The sequence below is a fragment of the Saccoglossus kowalevskii genome, chromosome 6, assembly GCF_978046115.1.
Source record: "Saccoglossus kowalevskii chromosome 6, keSacKowa6.1, whole genome shotgun sequence".
Lineage (NCBI taxonomy): Eukaryota > Metazoa > Hemichordata > Enteropneusta > Harrimaniidae > Saccoglossus > Saccoglossus kowalevskii.
The window spans coordinates 11,364,025-11,389,589 of record NC_140646.1 but is presented as its reverse complement, the minus strand read 5'-3'; the positions used below and the strand labels follow the sequence as shown (position 1 = coordinate 11,389,589).

The following is a 25,565-nucleotide window of genomic DNA, read 5'->3' as shown; positions in this document are numbered from 1 at the left end:
GAAAATATAGAACAACAATGCAATAATAGATTTCAAATAAACTACAACTAAATCACACTGAAAATATAGAACAATACAATAATAGATTTCAAATAAACAACAACTAAATCACACTGAAAATATAGAACAACAATACAATAATAGATTTCAAATAAACTACAACTAAATCACATTGAAAATATAGAACAACAATACAATAATAGATTTAAATAAACTACAACTAAATCACACTGATAATATAGAACAACAATACAATAATAGATTTCAAATAAACTACAACTAAATCACACTGAAAATATAGAACAACAATACAATAATAGATTTCAAATAAACAACTAAATCACACTGATAATACAGAACAACAATACAATAATAGATTTCAAATAAACTACAACTAAATCACACTGAAAATATAGAACAACAATGCAAGAATAGATTTCAAATAAACAACAACTAAATCAAACTGAAAATATAGAACAACAATACAATAATAGATTTAAATAAACAACTAAATTACACTGAAAATATAGAACAATATAATAATAGATTTCAAATAAACTACAACTAAATTACACTGAAAATATAGAACAACAATAAACAATAGACTTCAAATAAACTACAACTAAATCACACTGAAAATATAGAACAATGCAATAATAGATTTCAAATAAACAACAACTAAATCACACTGAAAATATAGAACAACAATACAATAATAGATTTCCAATAAACTACAACTAAATCACACTGAAAATATAGAACAACAATACAATAATAGATTTCCAATAAACTACAACTAAATCACACTGAAAATATAGAACAATACTATAATAGATTTCAAATAAACTACAACTAAATCACACTGAAAATATAGAACAACAATACAATAATAGATTTCAAATAAACTACAACTAAATCACACTGAAAATATAGAACAACAATACAATAATAGATTTAAATAAACTACAACTAAATCACACTGATAATATAGAACAACAATACAATAATAGATTTCAAATAAACAACAAATAAATCACACTGAAAATATAGAACAACAATACAATAATAGATTTCAAATAAACAACAAAATCACACTGATAATATAGAACAACAATACAATAATAGATTTCAAATAAACTACAACTAAATCACACTGAAAATATAGAACAACAATGCAAGAATAGATTTCAAATAAACAACTAAATCACACTGAAAATATAGAACAATACAATAATAGATTTCAAATAAACTACAACTAAATCACACTGAAAATATAGAACAACAATACAATAATAGATTTCCAATAAACTACAACTAAATCACACTGAAAATATAGAAGAACAATACTATAATAGATTTCAAATAAACTACAACTAAATCACACTAAAAATATAGAACAACAATACAATAATAGATTTCAAATAAACAACAACTAAATCACACTGAAAATATAGAACAATACAATAATAGATTTCAAATAAACTACAACTAAATCACACTGAAAATATAGAACAACAATGCAATAATAGATTTCAAATAAACACAACTAAATCACACTGAAAATATAGAACAACAATACAATAATAGATTTAAATAAACAACAACTAAATCACACTGAAAATATAGAACAACAATACAATAATAGATTTAAATAAACTACAACTAAATCACACTGATAATATAGAACAACAATACAATAATAGATTTGAAATAAACTACAACTAAATCACACTGAAAATATAGAACAATACAATAATAGATTTCAAATAAACTACAACTAAATCACACTGAAAATATAGAACAACAATACAATAATAGATTTCCAATAAACTACAACTAAATCACACTGAAAATATAGAACAACAATACAATAATAGATTTCAAATAAACTACAACTAAATCACACTAAAAATATAGAACAATACAATAATAGATTTCAAATAAACAACAACTAAATCACACTGAAAATATAGAACAATACAATAATAGATTTCAAATAAACTACAACTAAATCACACTGAAAATATAGAACAACAATGCAATAATAGATTTCAAATAAACACAACTAAATCACACTGAAAATATAGAACAACAATACAATAATAGATTTCAAATAAACTACAACTAAATCACACTTAAAACATAGAACAACAATACAATAATAGATTTAAATAAACAACAACTAAATCACACTGAAAATATAGAACAACAATACAATAATAGATTTCAAATAAACAACAACTAAATCACACTGATAATATAGAACAACAATACAATAAGATTTAAATAAACTACAACTAAATCACACTGATAATATAGAACAACAATACAATAATAGATTTGAAATAAACTACAACTAAATCACACTGAAAATATAGAACAACAATACAATAATAGATTTCAAATAAACAACTAAATCACACTGAAAATATAGTACAATACAATAATAGATTTCAAATAAATTACAACTAAATCACACTGAAAATATAGAACAACAATGCAAGAATAGATTTCAAATAAACAACAACTAAATCACACTGAAAATATAGAACAACAATACAATAATAGATTTCAAATAAACAACAACTAAATCACACTGATAATATAGAACAACAATACAATAATAGATTTAAATAAACTACAACTAAATCACACTGATAATATAGAACAACAATACAATAATAGATTTGAAATAAACTACAACTAAATCACACTGAAAATATAGAACAATACAATAATAGATTTCAAATAAACAACAACTAAATCACACTGAAAATATAGAACAACAATACAATAATAGATTTCAAATAAATTACAACTAAATCACACTGAAAATATAGAACAATACAATAATAGATTTCAAATAAACTACAACTAAATCACACTGAAAATATAGAACAATACAATAATAGATTTCAAATAAACTACAACTAAATCACACTGAAAATATAGAACAACAATACAATAATAGATTTCAAATAAACTACAACTAAATCACACTGAAAATATAGAACAATACAATAATAGATTTCCAATAAACTACAACTAAATCACACTGAAAATATAGAACAACAATACAATAATAGATTTCAAATAAACTACAACTAAATCACACTAAAAATATAGAACAACAATACAATAATAGATTTCAAATAAACAACAACTAAATCACACTGAAAATATAGAACAATACCATAATAGATTTCAAATAAACTACAACTAAATCACACTGAAAATATAGAACAACAATGCAATAATAGATTTCAAATAAACACAACTAAATCACACTGAAAATATAGAACAACAATACAATAATAGATTTCAAATAAACTACAACTAAATCACACTTAAAATATAGAACAACAATACAATAAATGATTTAAATAAACAACAACTAAATCACACTGAAAATATAGAACAACAATACAATAATAGATTTCAAATAAACAACAACTAAATCACACTGATAATATAGAACAACAATACAATAAGATTTAAATAAACTACAACTAAATCACACTGATAATATAGAACAACAATACAATAATAGATTTGAAATAAACTACAACTAAATCACACTGAAAATATAGAACAACAATACAATAATAGATTTCAAATAAACAACTAAATCACACTGAAAATATAGAACAACAATACAATAATAGATTTCAAATAAATTACAACTAAATCACACTGAAAATATAGAACAACAATGCAAGAATAGATTTCAAATAAACAACAACTAAATCACACTGAAAATATAGAACAACAATACAATAATAGATTTCAAATAAACAACAACTAAATCACACTGATAATATAGAACAACAATACAATAATAGATTTAAATAAACTACAACTAAATCACACTGATAATATAGAACAACAATACAATAATAGATTTGAAATAAACTACAACTAAATCACACTGAAAATATAGAACAATACAATAATAGATTTCAAATAAACAACAACTAAATCACACTGAAAATATAGAACAACAATACAATAATAGATTTCAAATAAATTACAACTAAATCACACTGAAAATATAGAATAACAATACAATAATAGATTTAAATAAACAACTAAATCACACTGAAAATGTAGCACAACAATACAATAATAGATTTCAAATAAACTACAACTAAATCACACTGAAAATATAGAACAATACAATAATAGATTTCAAATAAACAACAACTAAGTCATACTGAGAATATAGAACAACAATACAATAATAGATTTCAAATAAACTACAACTAAATCACACTGAAAATATAGAACAATACTATAATAGATTTCAAATAAACTACAACTAAATCACACTGAAAATATAGAACAACAATACAATAATAGATTTCAAATAAACTACAACTAAATCACACTAAAAATATAGAACAACAATACAATAATAGATTTCAAATAAACAACTAAATCACACTGAAAATATAGAACAATACAATAATAGATTTCAAATAAACTACAACTAAATCACACTGAAAATATAGAACAATGCAATAATAGATTTCAAATAAACACAACTAAATCACACTGAAAATATAGAACAACAATACAATAATAGATTTCAAATAAACTACAACTAAATCACACTTAAAATATAGAACAACAATACAATAATAGATTTTAATAAACAACAACTAAATCACACTGAAAATATAGAACAACAATACAATAATAGATTTCAAATAAACAACAACTAAATCACACTGATAATATAGAACAACAATACAATAAGATTTAAATAAACTACAACTAAATCACACTGATAATATAGAACAACAATACAATAATAGATTTGAAATAAACTACAACTAAATCACACTGAAAATATAGAACAACAATACAATAATAAATTTCAAATAAACAACTAAATCACACTGAAAATATAGAACAACAATACAATAATAGATTTCAAATAAATTACAACTAAATCACACTGAAAATATAGAACAACAATGCAAGAATAGATTTCAAATAAACAACAACTAAATCACACTGAAAATATAGAACAACAATACAATAATAGATTTCAAATAAACAACAACTAAATCACACTGATAATATAGAACAATACAATAATAGATTTAAATAAACTACAACTAAATCACACTGATAATATAGAACAACAATACAATAATAGATTTGAAATAAACTACAACTAAATCACACTGAAAATATAGAACAATACAATAATAGATTTCAAATAAACTACAACTAAATCACACTGAAAATATAGAACAATACAATAATAGATTTCAAATAAACTACAACTAAATCACACTGAAAATATAGCACAACAATACATTAATAGATTTCAAATAAACTACAACTAAATCACACTGAAAATATAGAACAATACAATAATAGATTTCATATAAACTACAACTAAATCACACTGAAAATATAGAACAACAATACAATAATAGATTTCAAATAAACTACAACTAAATCACACTGAAAATATAGAACAATACAATTAATTGATTTTCACCTTTTCTTTTCGTATTTTGTAGGATTTCTGTATGTAATTGAATAACCAGAGTAATAAATTTATCTTTGTTGTTATATTTGAAAATAACTAATTTAATGATACAAAATATATCAGAAATGATTAAAATACCATCACAAATATTAATGATCGACACAAGAAGAGTTATGAACCCACAGATAAGAAAAAACAAGCAATCATATTGTCAAGTTTGGAAGTTGAAAAAAATCTCACAAGAAAAAAAATAATGTCAGTCTGAGTCAATTGCCATGTTGGTGGAGGAAAAACGAACAGGCGATGACAATTGAAATATTTCCTGACAGTTATTCAACAGTGTGACATTTGTTTTTAAGACCTGCTATTGGTTGGATAGATGCTGTCAGGGTGCAAATGTTTCAATTGGGTGGCAGTTGGAGTTTCAAATTTTCTCGCCGTCAACAGAAATTTTAATTGTCAGGGCTAAAAAGAAACGCTCAATTCCTTTTTGTGTGTGTTTTAATGTAGTTAATAATTGTTATGAGTAGGGTTATTGCGTCTATTGTCGGGTGATCGTTGAGTAATTGTTGATCGTTTCTCGATCACTCAAAGACCGGCTAAATAGCGTTACCGCCGAAAAATAGACTGACTGAGTAAAACTATGAATGTAGCTTATGTTTTAAACAAACTAAATTACGACAGTGACTGTTCAAATGGAAATAGTTTGTCATTCAAGCCTATGAATCACGAAAAAACACGTCCTTCACTTACCAGATAATTCGTGTAAGGGAACGACGCAAGCGCGGTTATGTGTTATATAACCTCGTATACTATTAATCAAATGCCCGGATGCAGATTTGTATCCAGTCACTAAGCCTGCGACTAATTACAACAGAAAAACTGATCTAAGTATCAGTTGCGAAATATCCTCTTAACCACCTTACCAAAAATCTTACCAAGTCGGGAAAGTTTGTTAAATAATCGTGTTGTATATTCACTATTTGTCCCAACGTTACTTACGGATTTTGTCAGTGGTTATGTAACAGTCTTTAACATAGCAATGAGAGCACCTGTGCGGACAACTATGATATCTTATTGCGTTTTCTGTTCAGATACACAGGTATTTATAATTATAATTTGTACATTTAGTACATTCTTTAACAAAACTAGAAATGTATTGTTTCTTTACGGTAGTAGTAAAGAATTATATTATCTTATCTTACACAGTAGTCAGTCAATGGTGGCGTAGTCGCAGGGGCCGCATTTAGAATTTTGCTCACAGTATATGCAGTATTGTATCACTAAAATCTACTAACGTCACTTACATAAGTCAGTGTCAATATTACCTCAAACTTGGTTTATATGATTCAGTCAATAAGTACATATTTGGGTTCCTGACGTTATTACGGCAAATTTGAATGAAGAAATAATCATTTTTTTCTTGAAGAAAAAATCCCAAAATTCCAACAAGATGAACAGTTAGATGATACCTAGTTGCTCCATATCACGTCCCGTGTATACTGATCAACCTTTCATGTAGTCTATTTCGTGTAGTTTAGGATCTTAGAACACGGAATGTTTATTTAAAAGTACATTTAAACGTTTATGTGTATTTATTGAATCTCCGCGATAACATCCGGGACAGAAAAGTGAATCGGAAATGATTCATTTTGTTTTGAAGTAAATTTCTCAAAATATTCAAGAACTGAATATAGTTATTTGTCGCCATCTTTCCAAAATGCCCTGCGTAATCTGTGATATATTTTCAAATAAATATACAGGTTCAAGTATAGATACAAATGGACATCACGCCGGAGTGATATAGTAAAATTAGAAGTATACCTAGTATATCGCTACAAATGAACTTTTAACACCTGGAGATCATTGGTTACGTTATAAACATTGTATTCGAACTTTAGGGTCACCATTTTTCGTTGTCGGTTGTTTAGCCACTTTCGAGATTTTAATTACAAAATTCTTTTTTTAATATTGTGTATAATGGTATTGTTTTTATCAGGATATTGCCTTCTACGTCTGTAAAATTTGTAAATAGTGCCACCAAGTGTCAACCATTGATGAATACTTTGATTAAGTTTGACAAGTTATACCTTCTACCATGCTTCCAACAAAACATCTACATATTTATGAATTGCAATGTAGAAGGGACAGTTATGTAAAGAGTATTATAATTAGATTGCAAATTTGCTTTATTTCTAAATTAGGGTATAATGACTTAGTATTGAAGACCGCGATCGTTTTATATTGTAAATATCGCCACCAAGTGACAAATATGAATACCGCACTCGTGTTATATTGTAAATGTCGCCACCAAGTGACAAATATGAATACCGCAATCGTGTTATATTGTAAATGTCGCCACCATGTGACAAATATGAATACCGCAATCATTTTGATCGTTTTAGATTGTAAATGTCGCCACCAAGTGACAAATATGAATACCGCAATCGTTGAATCGTTTTATATTGTAAATGTCGCCACCAAGTGAAAAATATGAATACCGCAATCGTTGAATCGTTTTATATTGTAAATATCGCCACCAAGTGAAAAATATGAATACCGCAATCGTACTATATTGTAAATGTCGCCACCAAGTGACAAATATGAATACCGCAATCGTTTTGATTGTTTTAGATTGTAAATGTCGCTACCAAGTGACAAATATGAATACCGCAATTGTGTTATATTGTAAATGTTGCCACCAAGTGACAAATATGAATACCGCAATCGTGTTATATTGTAAATGTCGCCACCAAGCGACAAATATGGATACCGCAATCGTGTTATATTGTAAATGTCGCCACCAAGTGACAAATACGAATACCTCTCAATCGCTTTGATCGTTTTATATTGTAAATATCGCCACCAAGCAACAAATATGAATACCGCAATCGTTTTATATTGTAAATGTCAATATGAATACCGCAATCATTTTGATCGTTTTAGATTGTAAATGTCGCCACCAAGTGACAAATATGAATACCGCGATCGTTGAATCGTTTTATATTGTAAATATCGCCACCAAGTGACAAATATGTATACCGAAATCATTTTATATTGTAAATATCGCCACCAAGTCACAAATATGAATACCGTAATCGTTTTATTTTGTAAATGTGTCCACCAAGCGACAAATATGAATACCGCAATCGTTTTAGATTGTAAATGTCGCCACCAAGTGAAAAATATGAATACCAAAATCGTTTTATATGGTAAATGACGCCACCAAGCAACAAATATTGATGCCTACTTCGAATGAAATTGCGTTTGATAGTTATATGTATTGCGCTTGAATGTTTTCACACCTTCAAAATTTCTTTCACATCGAATAAGAAACATCGTGAGTGCACGATGCATTGTATTTACTTTACGTGTTGGGATTTCACTAATTCTAGGTGTCACAGAACGCTATAACAAAACCAGAACGACAGATCACTCACCATCAGTCCTCGCTAGCTACTCCGCCATCTTAGTCCCCGCCTGTGTGTTTTCATCCTGCCACAGAGGGCGCACCTCGTAAAACCACTTATGCAAATTAATGTAAGAATAAATAATAAGAATTCATGACATCACTCCCCTTTCAAGAGGAAACTTATAAAGTTTCTGCACAGCACATGAATTCTGTTAAATAGTCCTTAAACTGCTCTACTTAGAAAATCAGCTCCATGGTTATCTGAGCCCTTAATACATTCAACGGTAAATCGGTAGTTCTGCAGAAACATTGCCCATCGCATTACTTTGTCATTGATGAATTTAGCCTTGTCAACATACAATAACGGCTGATGGTCTGTCTGGAGAATGAACTGGGTTCCATACAAATACATCATATACTTCTTTACAGACCACACGATCGCCAAGCATTCCTTTTCGATAGTCGAATATGCCTTTTCTCTTTGTGACAACTTCTTGCTAGCATAACTCACAGGGAATAACTTTCCATCATGACCTTGTAACTGGACTGCTGCAATCCCAACATCAGAAGCATCTGTACGTAACACGTAAGGCTTGTGTGAATCATGCAACCTCAATATAGGTTTACTGGTTATTACATGAATAAGAGTTCGGTAAGCCTTCTCTTGTGCTTCTCCCCACACAACTTTGATGGGTTGGCCATTCTTTGTTAAATCAGTTAATGGTACTGCAATAGCTGCATAGTTAGGTATATACTCCCTGTAAAATCCAGTTAGACCAAGAAACGACCTGAATTCCTTCTTAGTCATGGGCCGAGGAACATTTCTAACCTTTTTTACATTATCCTCGTATGGACTCAGAAAACCCTGACCAACTCGATGACTGACGAAATCAATAACATCAGAAGCTATTATGCACTTGGATGGTCTAGCAGTAAGCTGAGCATCAGCCATCCTGCTGAACAACTCTTTGAGTGTAGTTATATGCTCACACATCCCACTCAACATCTTTCTGACACCACGGACCAGGGTTGCACCAGAATTCATCATTCCGAATGGCATTTTCAAAAACTCGTAGGTACCATCTGGGGTAACAAAAGCTGTTTTGTGTATGTCCTCCCCCGCCACAGGAACCTGCCAAAACCCCTTACTAAGGTCCACCTTAGTAAAGTACTTGTCTTTACTGAGATCTTGGAACATATCATCTGCCGTCACCATTGGCTCTGGATCAAACACTGTTACCTTGTTTAGCTTTCGGTAGTCAATACATATACAATTCGATCCATCTTTTTTGCATACTATCACAACAGGTGATGCATATGGGGATTCGGTTTCTCTTATAACTCCCATCTTCAACATACTTTGAATGTCCTCTTTCAAAGACTCTCGTACACTATATGGCACCGGGTAAGGCCTCGATCTTATAGGTTCATCGGTTCTCAGTTGAATACGATGCTGGATAAGGTTGGTAGTGCCAGGTAGGTCTGTAAATATGTGCTTATACTCGTGCACTAGACAGCGAACTGATTGCTCCTGATCATGAGTCAGGTTCCTGCCATACTTCACGTCAGCTACTGACTCCTTTGACATGCAAGAATTCAGCACCAACAAGTCATCATCCTGTACAGCGTCTTCATCTAAAGACTCTTCATACTCTATGACAGCTGCACTAGCAATGCCCAAGACAGGCAGATTGTCATCAGCTTCACTACTCTGCTCATTTCGTTGAATATACTTCTTCAGCAAGTTAGCATGATATGTTTTGTACTTTCCACATACCTTTACTCTATAGTCATTTACACCAATCACACTATCAATTTCATATGGCCCCTTCCACTGCATTAATAACTTGTTACTATCAGTTGGTAGTAGAATAAGAACCGTTTGTCCAGGTTGAAACCTTCTGACTTTCACCTTCCTATCATAGTAGTGCTTGTACCGTTGCTGGGATTTCTGCATCTCTACCTGTGCAATTTTCAGTGTTTCGTCCAAGCGCTCTCTTAACTCAAACACATACTGATAACTGTTTCTAATTTCTGGTTCCTCAGTCTCTGTCGTCCAGAGGTGCTTCAAAATATGCATACGACCTCTGATAGTCCTCCCGTACATCAGCTCAAATGGAGCAAAACCTGTTGATACTTGGGGCACTTCTCTATAGGCGAATAACAATGCATTGATGTAGCGGTGCCACTGCTTTGGCTGCTCACTGCACAAACGCTTCAACATTGCTTTTAACGTACCATTAAACTTTTCAACCAGCCCATTACGCATTGGATGATAAGGGGTGGTTGACAGTTGTCTAATACTCAACAGACGAGAAACTTCACACATACAGTCTGACACGAACTGAGTTCCCATGTCATGTAGAATCTCCTCTGGTATACCTAGGCGACTGTACATATCAACCAGTGCTTCAGCTACATCCTCTGTACTGATATGTTTCAGGGGTATTGCCTCTGGATACCTGGTAGCATAGTCTACTAATGTCAAGATGTACTTATGACCTTTTTCACTAGGAGGGTGAATAGGACCCACTAAATCAATAGCAACCCTTTTGAACGGCACATCTATCAGTGGCATCTTCTGAAGGGGGACTTTTGCAATTTTACCTTTAGGTACCGTTCTCTGGCAAATATCACAAGATCTACAGAATCTTGTTATGTCACCATGTATTCCTGGCCAGTAGAAATTGCTCAGAACTCTATCACTAGTTTTCTTTACGCCCATATGCCCTCCCGTTATCGAATCATGCGCCAACATCATGACCTGGTTACGCAATGGCATAGGTACAACCATCTGCTTAACAGACCTACCCTGATTCACATGAAGATGAGTAAACTGTCTGTATAGTATACCGCCTTTCTCCAGAAACATAACTTCCTGGTTACCTTTAAACTTAGGTTCCTTCAAGGACCAATATTTACTGAGAGATGGATCGTCATGCTGCAATTTTACTAGCTGAGCCTTACTTACATCTAATGACTTACCCCCGTCAGGTACACACAGAGGGACTATTTTGTTACCTTTCTTAGCCATAGCACGAGTAACCACTGCACACATTTCTTGCCATTGTGGGTCAGGATCATCTGGTGCCCTGGCTCCTTCAACATTACCAATGACTAGATCATAAATAGCATCAGGCAAACACTGTGCCTCCACCTCACCAGTGAAATACGGGGTTGTCTACATAAAGCTTAGCTATAGGTACAGTACGTGCAGTATTATCTATCATGAGCATACAACAAAACTTTCCAGTGTACTGGTTGTCACTAACAAAATCTCTTTTTACTACCACACCACTACAGCCAATGTCCCTCAATGTGGTAACTACTTTCTCTCCAATCCTTCCTTTTACCACAGGCATTTTGGTTTTAGATTTAACAGATTGTTGGAAACAGGCATTATGGACTAGTGGTATTCTCTTTCCGCCAGCCAACAAAAGCTCGCCACCATCAATACAAGATTCAATATCAGCCTTGGTTGTGAACTTGGGTTGCACTAAACATACTGCACTATTTTCACTTTCCTGTTCTGCATCACCACCTAAATCAACCACAGCAGCACCGACTTTTTTCACATTAGGCCTATCACCAAACCTTGTTGAAAATCGACATGTAACAGATCTGTGTCCCAAACGGCCACAATTATAACATCTGACCCCGTAACCCTGTGAAGGCCTCACTTTGCACTCTCGAGACATATGACCATACTCTTTGCATTTATAACACTGAACATCAGAATTGATTTCCTGACCACCCGGCATCTGAGATTTTATACATGGGAAGTCGCAAGGGGAGGTCAACTTCCTGTCATGAGCAATTAAGTAACGGTCAGCATACTTAGCCAACTCATCAAGAGTTCTAGGCTGCTTCTCGCGCATGCGTATGGATACATCCCTGGGACAAGAATCAATAAACCGTTGCTTAATCATCAAGTCACATACACCATTAAATGACCTATTCGTACCAGACAACTCAATCCACTTAAGAAAGTAATTTTTCAGCCTGACTATACATTGATCACAACTCTCACCATTCTCGGGCTTGAAATTCATAAACCTCAATCTATAGCCCTCCTCCGTCAATTCATATCTTTTTAGCAAAGCTTCTTTAACCAACCCATAATCGGATGCTGCCATATCTGAAAGCCTAGAATATACATCTAAAGCTTTACCAGTTAACAACGCACTTAATGACGTAGCCCATTTGGATTTATCCCACTCATTGCTTGCGGCAAAACGCTCAAAACGCAACAAATAGCTATCCAACTCATCCTTCCCATCAACAAAAGCAGGAAGCTTAGGTGATTTTGCTAAATCAGTGTACCTACTATCAGGGCTTCTACTTAGAGCACCTTTTAACTCAAGTTGTTTCATTTCTAACTCATGTTTTCGCTGAGCTTCATTTTCTTCAAACTCAGCCTGCTGTCTTTTTCTATCAGCTTCAAGCTGCATAGCCTTCTTTTTCTCTTCAAGCCCTCTCTCAATCTCTACCCTTTTGAACTCACGTTCTCTCTGTCTTTCTTCGCGCTCTATATTCTGCTGTTGAGTTACAAAATCTAACAAATCTTTACCTTCCAACCCAAGCTTAGAACCCGACTCTATTAATTTCTCCATATCGAAGTTACACCAAGATAATCAAAATAATAATAACAGATACACAATCTCAAATATCAATAATACTACTAGTGGCCGGAAACGTACGTTCACCGTTTTGTTTTTTAATTGGAATTGTACACACCAAAAACTCACCGACCAAGACACACCTTAGGCTATATACCACCAAATATAATAAACACAATTATAATATGACTAATCCTATGCCGTACAATGCGTCCTAGTGCTATACAATTATGATTATTGTTACCAAATTTACTCCTTTATGACAATCATTAAATTATCATCAATAAACTCGCCAAAACTATTATATTACATTAAATCTACTAATGCCCGTAGCAATTAGAAATTAGTCTCGAAAAGGCGGACACATCAGCTGATAACTCGATAGTTTCACACACAGTGCTAAGCACCTTCACGCGTGAGTCCACTACCCCGCAAGATGTACGGTGTCCAAGAGATACCAACCAGCACTGTCACAGCAAGTGATCTACAATGATCAAATTATCGCCTGAAGAACATGATATTTTTTTTTGCTATCTATACCTCGGGGGGGGGGGCAAGCACATGTTCGCGAATTTTCTCAAAATTTTCTGGCTTAACTTCAGCACTTGAAATTTAAGAAACATAAATAAAATACCACAGGATCCCTATAACACAAGAAAACAAGACCCCGGACAAGCCCCCATATGTCACAGAACGCTATAACAAAACCAGAACGACAGATCACTCACCATCAGTCCTCGCTAGCTACTCCGCCATCTTAGTCCCCGCCTGTGTGTTTTCATCCTGCCACAGAGGGCGCACCTCGTAAAACCACTTATGCAAATTAATGTAAGAATAAATAATAAGAGTTCATGACACTAGGTAAATACTTTAATGCCAGAACATATCGAATTTGTGTTTGTCTTTTTGTTTTTAAATTACCAAAACATGCATGAAATAGTTTGGAGTTATTTCTAGTTTTGTTCGGGTTATTTGACCATCATGATTCAAATCCTAGTTAGCAATAAATCATTAAAATATTGTTCGATGACGCAATAATACTAGATCTCGAAAGAATTGAATATATAATTAATGAGAAAAGTTATGAATTATTCTATGCTGTGTAGGTCCGTGGCACGAAGATGATCTACAATTTACACTTTTATAGTTGTGTGGAAAGACGAAAAATGAGTTGTAATGTGGGGAAATTAGCTGGAAAGTCGAAAATGTTAACCATCATTTCAAAAACCTAAAAAAAAAACATTACATACTACATTGCAGCAATGTTGTGTTTTTCGCACAATGAAACTGACGTTTAATAAGCAAGGTGTACTCTGGGAATACTGTCATATTGTTGAACTCCGGTCATGAAGTAGTGATTTGTTTTACTTTAAATTATAGCTGGGTGGCGCCCAAACCATTCTGCGTGAGATTTATACACTCGTTTGAATTCTCGGATAATACATGTCTGCGAAATAGTTTTCTCTTTGCACAAAGGTGAGTTCTTTTCGTTGGAATTTCTAACGATAGAGAGCAGGATGTAAGTTTTATTCCGAAATTAAGCGCATCGCCACACTTCTAGAACATAAAATAAACGTGCTTCAAGTTCGTATTTAATGGTATTTAGTTTGATTTGTATGGCAATCAAGCTAGTATTAATGTTTTCCACGCAGTATTATTAATTATCAGGAATTTTGATTTCTCTTACGAAGATATTCGGTATTTAAGTGTCCGTAAATTTAATATTTCATTTAAATTTAATTGAAATGTGTGAATCGTATAACTATCGAGTAGTACGGCCTCTACATTGCGCAAAAGATTTAACCAAAGTCGCAGACAATATAAATAGTTTGTTGGTGTTAGAGGGCGCACTTCAAATTTGATTATAATATCTTTTCCACGTTGACGCCGCAGCCTGAGGTCGGCGTCCTTCCTATAGCGCTTCCTGTGACGACACAACGATATTCTCCCCGGTGACTACCGATTGTTTACCCAAGTGAGAATAGACGCACATGGCCGCAGTATTCGTCCATGTTTCATTGATGTCAACCCCCCCCCCCTCCCCCGGGGGGCCCCTTCGGGTATTTGCAAAAAATACTGACAGGGGTGTGTAGCTGGCGGTTTGAAACCTCTACCCCTTATCAGACAGAAATAAACTCAAATTGCCTACCCCTTTTCAGACAAACTGTGGATATTTGACACCCCTTTCCAGACAGTAAGCACAAATGGTACCAAGGGAAAAGCAGGTGGACTCCCGGGGATGAACTTTGACGAGTGAAATGAAATTACAGAAACTTAAGAAAAAATCAGCTTCATTCTCCTGATTGTTGGATTACTCAAGCTCTAGAGACAGTCTTTGAAAAATATGGATCCCTTTTTCGACAATGAAAAAAGGATACCCCTTTTCAGACAGGCAGGGTTAAATAACATACCCCTTTTCAGACAGACAGGGTTAAATAACATACCCCTTTTCAGACAGACAGGATTAAATAACATACTCCTTTTCAGACAGACAGGGTTAAATAACATACCCCTTTTCAGACAGACAGGATTAAATAACATACCCCTTTTCAGACAGACAGGGTTAAATAACATACCCCTTTTCAGACAGACAGGGTTAAATAACATACCCCTTTTCAGACAGACAGGGTTAAATAACATACCCCTTTTCAGACAGACAGGGTTAAATAACATACCCCTTTTCTGACAGAAGTGGTAAATTTGGGACCCCTTTTGGCGGCACATATACATATGTATAGAAAACAAAAATCCTAAATGGTTTACAAAAGATATCAATAATATGAAAAAAGAAATAAAAAAAATATCATCAACACTCAGTCAGCATCCATACAATAAACAACTTAGAATAACATGCTATAGTCTCAAGCGAAATTACAGACGGCTCCTAGAAAAACGTAAGGGAGATTTAAAAAATGACATTATTAATAAACTAGACACAATGAGAAAATTTAATCCAAACAAATATTGGGACCTAATTAAACAACTACAAGGTTCTGAACAAAATGTAAATAAAAATGATAGCATCCCAGATTTTATGTGAATGATCAAGAATTAGAAAGAGTATCCTCGTCTTGGTATAAAACTAAATACCACTGAGAACCTAGATATAGCACAAGTAGACTTGAAAAACCGGGCTCTGAAGGCATTTTTCAAATTGAAGCAGATGCTCTACTCGGGAACACAAGTTCCCATCAAAATCTATCTGAAAATGTTTGACACTATGATCAAACCAATACATATTGTGCAGATATTTGGACATGTGACATAATAAAAAATAAAAACTATCTGATGCACTTATTGTCACAATGGAAAAAATGCACTTAAAACTGTACATACTGAAAGTAAACTGCAGGATCACAAACCTTGCCTGCTTATTAGAATTGGGACGATACCCCCTAATAACTACATGTATCAGACAGATGTTTAAATATTGGTTGAGATTGCGTAATATGCCTGAAAACAGCCTCATAAATGAAGCATACAGATTGGCAATCAATATGGATAACTCAGACAGCCAAAATCGGGCCAATTGTATTAAAACAATTCTCAAAGACTTTAATATGGAACATGAGTGGGAAAATGTAAAGATTAATGAGAACAAATACCTAATAAATAATGTTACTACAACACTTGAAACAAACTTCAAAATAAACAGTAGGGATTCTCTTAACCATGACAATAAAGGTATTAACCACAGAAATAAACTACGTACTTATAGAAAATTAAAAACTGAATTTGGACTTGAAAATTATCTGCTGACAGTAAATAACTCACTACAAAGATCATCAATGACCAAACTAAGATTAAGCGCACATGTTTTACAAATTGAAATGGGCAGATACCATAAAATTGACATTACCGAAAGAAGCTGTCCTGTATGCAATACAAATGATATTGAAGATGAAGAATGCGAACACTTTCTGTTAAAATGTCAGTTATACAAACGTGAAAGACAAATCCTTCTCAAAACAATTAGACAGTGTTCTGAGGGCAACACGGATACAAGCTTTATTGACATACTAGGCACAAAGAATACTGTCATGCTAAAATGTCTAGCAAAATATATACTAGTTTACGAATGTTTCAACATAAGAGAAAGCAAATTAATAAAAACAGCTGCCTCACAGATATCTAAATAAGTAATCCTAACATTTACTTAATTAATTTGCATTTCTAACCCACTCTAGGGCCAATCTTCAATTTCACCAAGATTACACCCGGAGACGTTACTATCGGATTATCGTTGTAAACCGGGGGGGGGGGTACTCGGGGGTTGTTCTTATTTCGTTAGTACGGAACAATTTGATTTGCAATACAACTGATAGTAGAATTTTATTTTTCGGAAGATTTTGTTGCGTAAAACTAAATTGTTTTAAAAAGGGGCATTATAAACATATATCTACATTGAAGTGCTATATGTACATGTGCCGACAAAAGGGGTCCCAAATTCACCACTTCTGTCTAAAATGGGGTATGTTATTTTACCCTGTCTGTCTGACAATGAAGCTTATTTTTTCTTTCCGTAACTTCATTTCGATCGCCAAAGTCCATCCCCGGAATTCTACCTGCTTTTCCCTTGGTACCATTTATGCTTACTGTCTCGAAAGGGGTGTAAAGTATCCAGTTTGTCTGAAAATGGGTAGGCAATTTCAGTTTATTTTTTTCTTATAAGGGGTAGGGGTTTCAAACAACCAGCTACATCATGTCAGTATTTTTTGCAAGTACCCCCCGGTGGAGTCCGGTCAAACCCTTGTGGCAGCCATGCTTGTTTTTATTATTAAAGGACGCTTACTCGCGTAATCATTCCATATTTGGAATTCGCATTTCCTTATATGGTAGGATTACGGCACGCTGTAACTTATGGCCTCACGGTGACAGATGTATTATTTTATGCATTATTCTGTATTATGTTAATGTTTAGTTTAGAACACGTCTGTTAGGAGTTCAAAGGACCCTTACGTTCAAAAGTCTCCCCTGTATATTTTTTATATCTTAATTACTCACTAATTTATGACTCTTACATTCATATTTTAGCAGAAAGTTGTTTAACTTTATATTATCAACAGATACTGTTGGCGTTTCCTTATTTTTGCGAGACTCTATTTATTATTAATAACTCTTTTTCGTCGGAAACCCCGTTCTACTTCTTCAAACGTGCGAAAAAACCCGTCGATAATTGACTACTAGCCTGAGGAGTATGAAAATGGCATCATGGGAAAACTTTAAATTTGTCTACCGGAAATCAATGGCCGTTCTGTTGCTGTTGAACCGTCCCGCGAATCTTCCACATAGATTGCCATTTTACATCACTGCGACTAAAAGGTGGGTAGTTATTGCATTCAATTTGTTAACAAATATGTACAAATACTAAATAATGGGAGGTAGGTGTTTCATGATTGTAATCGCTTCGTGGACAGTTGTCGCTGACGATGGTTCCAGTGCCAAAGACAGAGTGCTCGTTTACTAGTGCAGTGATGTGATGGTGTGAGCTGCAGTCCGGGTGCTAAGAATTGGGAGATACAATGTAATCAGCAATCATAGCTAGCATATAAATTGTTCATGTTGCTTCTAAAATATGCCCGACAAACAGCTCGTCGCAGTTTAGTCGGTCGCCACTTATCCTGATCATGGAGGTAAAAAACATCCGTGTCCTGATAGACAATCTGCATGGTGCTGTCTCCAGTGTTTTTGTAATTTTGGTAATGTGTTTTGAGAAATCAGATTTTTTTAAAATATGCCTGTGCGTCGTACAGCTCTGAACACGAAAATTAGAAGCAGACTGGCAACGCAAGCCCCATCAAGTAATTCCATGTGTGCCTCCAATTGATCGAATGTACAATGATACGCATTATTAACTTGTCGAGATAAATTGATACACTGTAATACCTCTACCCAAAGGAGGGCAAGTATGTTTGAGTTACAAATTTTGAGTTACAAACAAGTCTTATCATGATTTAAAGGTCACTGTGACCTTATTCAAAATTATTTAATTTGTACTCCATAAAAGTATATACTGAACATTACCATATGTTTTATGTTGTTGATGTAACATTTTCTGTCTGCATTTGGTCAAGATCTAAAGAAAAATATGTTTACTATGAATTTATTATTTTATTCTGTTTTAAAAAGAATGAGAACCTGTTTGTAACATTTTATATAATAAATTTAATTTAAGAAAAAACACAAACTGTACACACTTTATTCTTTTATCCAAGATTTTGTATGATCATATTTTTATAATTTATACTATTTTGAAGTACTGTTTTTGAGTAAACTTAAAAAACATTTTTTAGAGAAATTTAGAAACAATACAGCAAAGGAAACACAGGCGTACACTACTGTACACTATTATGTAACACATATTTACAACAGCATAGTATACAAAACAGAAAATGTTGTATTTAAGTTAAACAATTCTCACATGTTGCGCATCTCCATGCCTGTCATAAAAGTGATATCTCCCAACTGCCTGCGAAACATGTATCTAAACTCCAAAGGCGCGGCCTTTGATCTGATTGAGTTTTATCTAAACAATCATGTACATTTCATGATCGACCTGATCGCTTTTATCGAAGGTTCTAACTGGTAAATCTGCACGTCTGTGTTTCAGTTACTGATTTATCTGCATGATTGGTTGGAACTCCATTGACAATCCCTTTTCACAATGTTTGGTCCAGCATATTGGTTACAAGTGTACGAACAGTCATATCTCTGCCATTTCTATGCCAATCTTCTCCAAACTGGGTATGATTAGTGTACTTATGGGTCTGGTGCTGACAACATATAGTGTGTGTGCTAATTTGCATATTTGTAAATTGTAATGCTTATGGATGAAGTCATATCTCTGGCATGGCTGATATTCTTCACACTTAGCATGATTAATGTAATTATTGATCCGGTGGTGACCATATATAGTGTGTGTGCTAATTTGCATATCTGAATATTATTTGCATATATTAATGTTCATGGACAAAGTCGTATCTGGTGTTTCTATGTTGATCTTCTCCAAACTTGGTATGGTTAGTGTACTTATGGTTCTGGTTCTGACAACATATTGTGTGTGTGCTAATTTGCATACGTTTGCATATATTAATGCTTATAGACCAAATTGTGTCTGGCATTTCTATGCTGACTTTTTCCAAACTGTATTGACTGTCACGCTTATTTTTAAAACTGTTGCTCTCAATTTACAAATTCTCTCTATTAACACTAAAGCTTTTCAGTGTTTAACTTAAATTGCAAGAACAAAGAGTTCAAAAATTTCTAGCAACTACATACAGATTTGTTCAGTGTAATCAACCAGATTTAAAAATAGCATACACTGCCTTATAGTCACTGTAATAGCAATGTAAGGTACCCAAAGCTGTAACTGCTAGTGAATGATTCCAATTTTCCATGAACAGCTTGGGAATCGACCATCTCTGATGGTTTTCTTGTTTTATTTACATATTAAGACATTTGAACAAAGTGATTTATTGAACTTAACACACAAAATCACCATTACCTGTAAATAGCATTTTATCTATTTGGAAACTGTACATGTATAACTAACCCGTTACCGGATGCAACACATACATGTGCGGTCAGAAGGGATTTAAATTTTGAGCAGTCTGTATGAAAAGGGGGATGATTTTTAGCAACGCTGTCGACTTTGTCGAGCGGAGCTTATCATATGAGTGATTGTCCGTCTTCGTCCGTCCGTCGTCCTTGTCAATGTTTTACTTTTTCGACTTCTTCTTGAAAACTACAAGCCTGAATGATACTTGGTGTATATGTACCTTGGGTAGATCTCTCTCAGATTTGTTCATTTTGTATTGATATCTTCAATTTTCTAATTTTGGTGAATATTTTTGTCATTTTTGGTAAAAAGTGATATTTTCGGCTTCTTGTTAAAAACCACAAGTCTAATTGCTTTGATATTACATATATAGGTACTACATGTGGACCACTCTCAAATTTGTTCATTTCATGATGACACTTCAATTCTCTAATTTTGATGAATATTTTTATCATTTTTAGTAAAATTGATATTTTCGACTTCTTGTTAAAAACCACAATCATATATGGTGAAAAATGATATTTTTGAATTCTTGTTGAAAACAAGTCCCATTGCATTGATACTATGCATATTGTTCATTTTCTAATCATATCTTCTGTTCTTTAATTGAAATGTGCATTGCTAACAGCGGAGCTATCTCAACCGAGAGGCTGCTTGTTAAAAACTTCTATCTGAAAAGGGGTTTAGTTTTCTCACTTACAAATGTATTACTACAGCTGCTAACAATATTGTATAATTTTATCTTACCACTTTGTTGTAAATTCATATTTTACCCCATTTATGCATTTTATCGTTTTTTCGGACTGCTATGTTTTTAGTCCCCGTTCGGACGAAGTCCGAAAACGGGGACTTATAATTCGGTCTCCGTCCGTGCGTCTGTGTGTCCGTCCAGAGTCATATCTCAGATTCCCATGGACCGATTCCGTTCATTCTTTGTATGTGCCCAGTGGTTTAGCGATTCGATTCAAAATGGCCGACTGGCAGCCATCTTGTTTTTTGAAAATGTTGAATTTTGGACATGCTTTGTCAGTTTTCATTCAAACTTGGTACATAGATTATACATGTTAGGATACATGTCCCTGGCCGTCCGTGAGTTCCTGAGTCTGTCCGTCCGTGTGTCCGTCCGTGTGTCCCTCTGTCCAGAGTCATATTTCAGAATCCTGTGGACTGATCCCGTTCATTCTTTGCATGTGCCTAATACCTTATGTGGGGCATATGTACATGCCGTGGTTTCGTGATTCGATTCAAAATGGCCGACTGGCAGCCATCTTGTTTTCTGAAAATGTTGTATTTTGGACATGCTTTGTCAGTTGTCATTCAAACTTGGTACATAGATTATACATATTAGGATACATGTCCATGACGATTTATTTCGCAATTGAATCAAAGATTGTTGACTGGCAGGCATCTTGTTTTTTTTATTCGGTATCTTGGACGTGCTCTGTCAGTTTTCATTCAAATTTTGCACATACATGTACTTTATACATGTTAGGATGTATGTCCATGACAATTTGTTTCAAAATCTGGTAAAGGATGGCCGATTGACAGCCATCTGACTTTTTGGCCTTACTACTATATTTCCACAATTTATGTACCATTTTCATTTGTATTTGGCATACATCATACATATCAGTGTGTTTCATAATCAGATCATAGATGGCCGAATAACGACTGTTTTTATTTTTGGCCATATTACTACTACACAGAACACGTGTTTTGATGTAAATAAACAATCTGTTGTATACACCACTTGGAACTCAAGTTTCAAGGACACACTCGCGACAACTCCTCCGCTTTAATATGACGAGCACAAAGAGAACTTTGAAAAATTTTACGGGGACTGTGCAATTTTCAATGACTTGTTTTTAATTTTAATTTTATCATATTATTTCGTAGTCATTTTATTTTATACCCTATTTATGCATTTCTTTATTGTGTTCTCGTCATTTTTGCAGTGGATTGTTCAATTTTATGTAAAATTTTATATCTATATGCTGTGCATGAAAAACCATTTATGGATGTACTGTTTTAAATGAATAAATTACAAATTACAATTACAAATTTTGACCTCAAAACAAATCGATTTGTCCATGGTGTCAGCGATTATTTCCCCCAGCACATTTATCATCCCTATCCAACCACATCTGGTCTACTGGTAACTTCACTGTCCCTTACATGTGTTTAACCATTACACAACATAATTTTCAATATGCCACTATTAAACATCTGAACTCTGCCCCCCCAACCCTAAAAAGCATGGGCAGTAGAAGCATTTTCAAACAAGAGCTGAAGAAAATGCTTCTCAGTGAGTGATATTTATCTATGTACATAGAGCATATTCATTTTAAAAGTATGCAAATTTGAATACTCTTATTAAATAATTTTAATATCATTCATTCATTGTGATGATTGATTATACTATTTACTGGTTGATCTCATTTATTTAATTCATTACTTTTGTTTGTTTACTGTGACTTTTATGACGACTTAATTTTTTTATTTAATATTAAGCGCCATGGACTAGACTAGTCCAAATGGGCTATTTCCGTGGTCCCCACCAGTATTATACAATTTTGTCCCGTACATGAACATGTAAATTTTGTTTGTATACTGGTGAAATAAATAAATATAAATATAAATCTAGGACCAGTGATCATATTCAGACAAAACTCGGCAATCGGATAGTATGGGACAAACGAAAGGTTTTGTTACAAATCTGTGCATATTTAATCAGGAAAATTTGCATTATAATGAATTCTTCTGGTGCTAATATCTCAAAACAAAATTGCCACATACAACCCAGAACACTGAAAATTATATTTCTAATATCCAGATGAAATCACAGATAATTTAAGGCACTTATATAAGATCTAACTAGTTGTTGGTGTCAATCTGTGCATCATTAATTCACTTTAACTTATAACTTTTTTGTATGAATAAATTCTTGTTCCAATTGTACCTTAATAACTAATCTTAATATTTAAGTAGTAGATATGCAGTAACCGTATGTCAACAAGCTATTCTGATATCTGCATTAGGAGCATATATATTGCATGTTTTATATTATATATTTACTTCTCAAGAAAGCTGGCACAAAATAAAATGTTGTAGTATATTTCTGTACGATTTAAATTAAGGTTCATTGTACATTTCTTTTTATTCACAGGATAAATGCAGTACACCAATTAACTAAGGAGTTGTAATGAAGACCGGATTGGTGGAAATTTGTCAGATCCTGACCCTCCTGAACCTTGCATACATGCAACCTGATATTATTGTTTTGTTTTGCAAATGTGTGTTTAATATTAACTTGAATAAATGATTTTCTCAAATGATACATTTTAGGTGTTCTGTTTCCCCGTCTACTTCACGAATAGTTCAATAATTTATAAAACATGATGTTCAAAAGTGTCCTCAATAAATGTCTACTAATATTAATTATAAGTAAATGGAAGTTCAAAAGTATCCTATTTACATTCAAAAGTATACTGGTAATATCTTACAGTTAGGTAATAGAAGATTTCAATAAATGTCTACTAATATTAATTAGAAATGAATGGAAGTTCAAAAGTATCCTATTTACATTCAAAAGTATACTCGTAATATCTTAATGTTATGTAATAGAAGATTTCAATAAATGTCTACTAATATAAATAAATAAATGGAAGTTCAAAAGTATCCTATTTACGTTCAAAAGTATACTCGTAATATCATAATGTTATGTATTAGAAGATTTCAATACATGTCTACCAATATTAATTATAAATAAATGGAAGTTCAAAAGTATCCTATTTACATTCAAAAGTATACTCGTAATATCTTACAGTTGTTTAATAGAAGATTTCAATAAATGTCTACTAATATTAATTAGAAATAAATGGAAGTTCAAAAGTATCTTATTTACATTCAAAAGTATACTCGTAATATCTTACAGTTGTTTAATAGAAGATTTCAATAAATGTCTACTCGTATTAATTAGAAATAAATGGAAGTTCAAAAGTATCTTATTTACGTTCAAAAGTATACTCGTAATATTGTAATGTTATGTATTAAAAGATTTCAATAAATGTCTACCAATATTAATTATAAATAAATGGAAGTTCAAAAGTATCCTATTTACATTCAAAAGTATACTATCTTACAGTTGTTTAATAGAAGTTTTCAATGAATGTCTACTAATATTAATTATAAATAAATGGAAGTTCAAAAGTATCCTATTTACATTCAAAAGTATACTCGTAATATCTTACAGTTGTTTAATAGAAGTTTTCAATGAATGTCTACTAATATTAATTATAAATAAATGGAAGTTCAAAAGTATCATATTTACATTCAAAAGTATACTCGTAATATCTTACAGTTGTTTAATAGAAGTTTTCAATGAATGTCTACTAATATTAATTATAAATAAATGGAAGTTCAAAAGTATCCTATTTACATTCAAAAGTATACTCGTAATATCTTACAGTT

At 32.8% G+C, this 25,565-nt stretch overlaps 1 protein-coding gene and 1 long non-coding RNA gene across 2 annotated transcripts; one reads left to right on the top strand and one right to left on the bottom strand.

The window, feature by feature from the left end:
- Positions 1–9,141: 9,141 nt before the first annotated feature.
- On the bottom strand, positions 9,142–11,952 carry LOC146741507 (uncharacterized). Its single transcript, XM_085500561.1, has one exon. The coding sequence runs from the start codon at positions 11,950–11,952 to the stop codon at positions 9,142–9,144; it is 2,811 nt and encodes a 936-aa protein (XP_085356687.1).
- Positions 11,953–18,608: 6,656 nt separating this feature from the next.
- On the top strand, positions 18,609–24,432 carry LOC146741506 (uncharacterized). Its single transcript, XR_014929775.1, has 2 exons — positions 18,609–18,859; positions 24,262–24,432. It is a non-coding gene; the product is annotated as an uncharacterized LOC146741506 (long non-coding RNA).
- Positions 24,433–25,565: the final 1,133 nt, after the last annotated feature.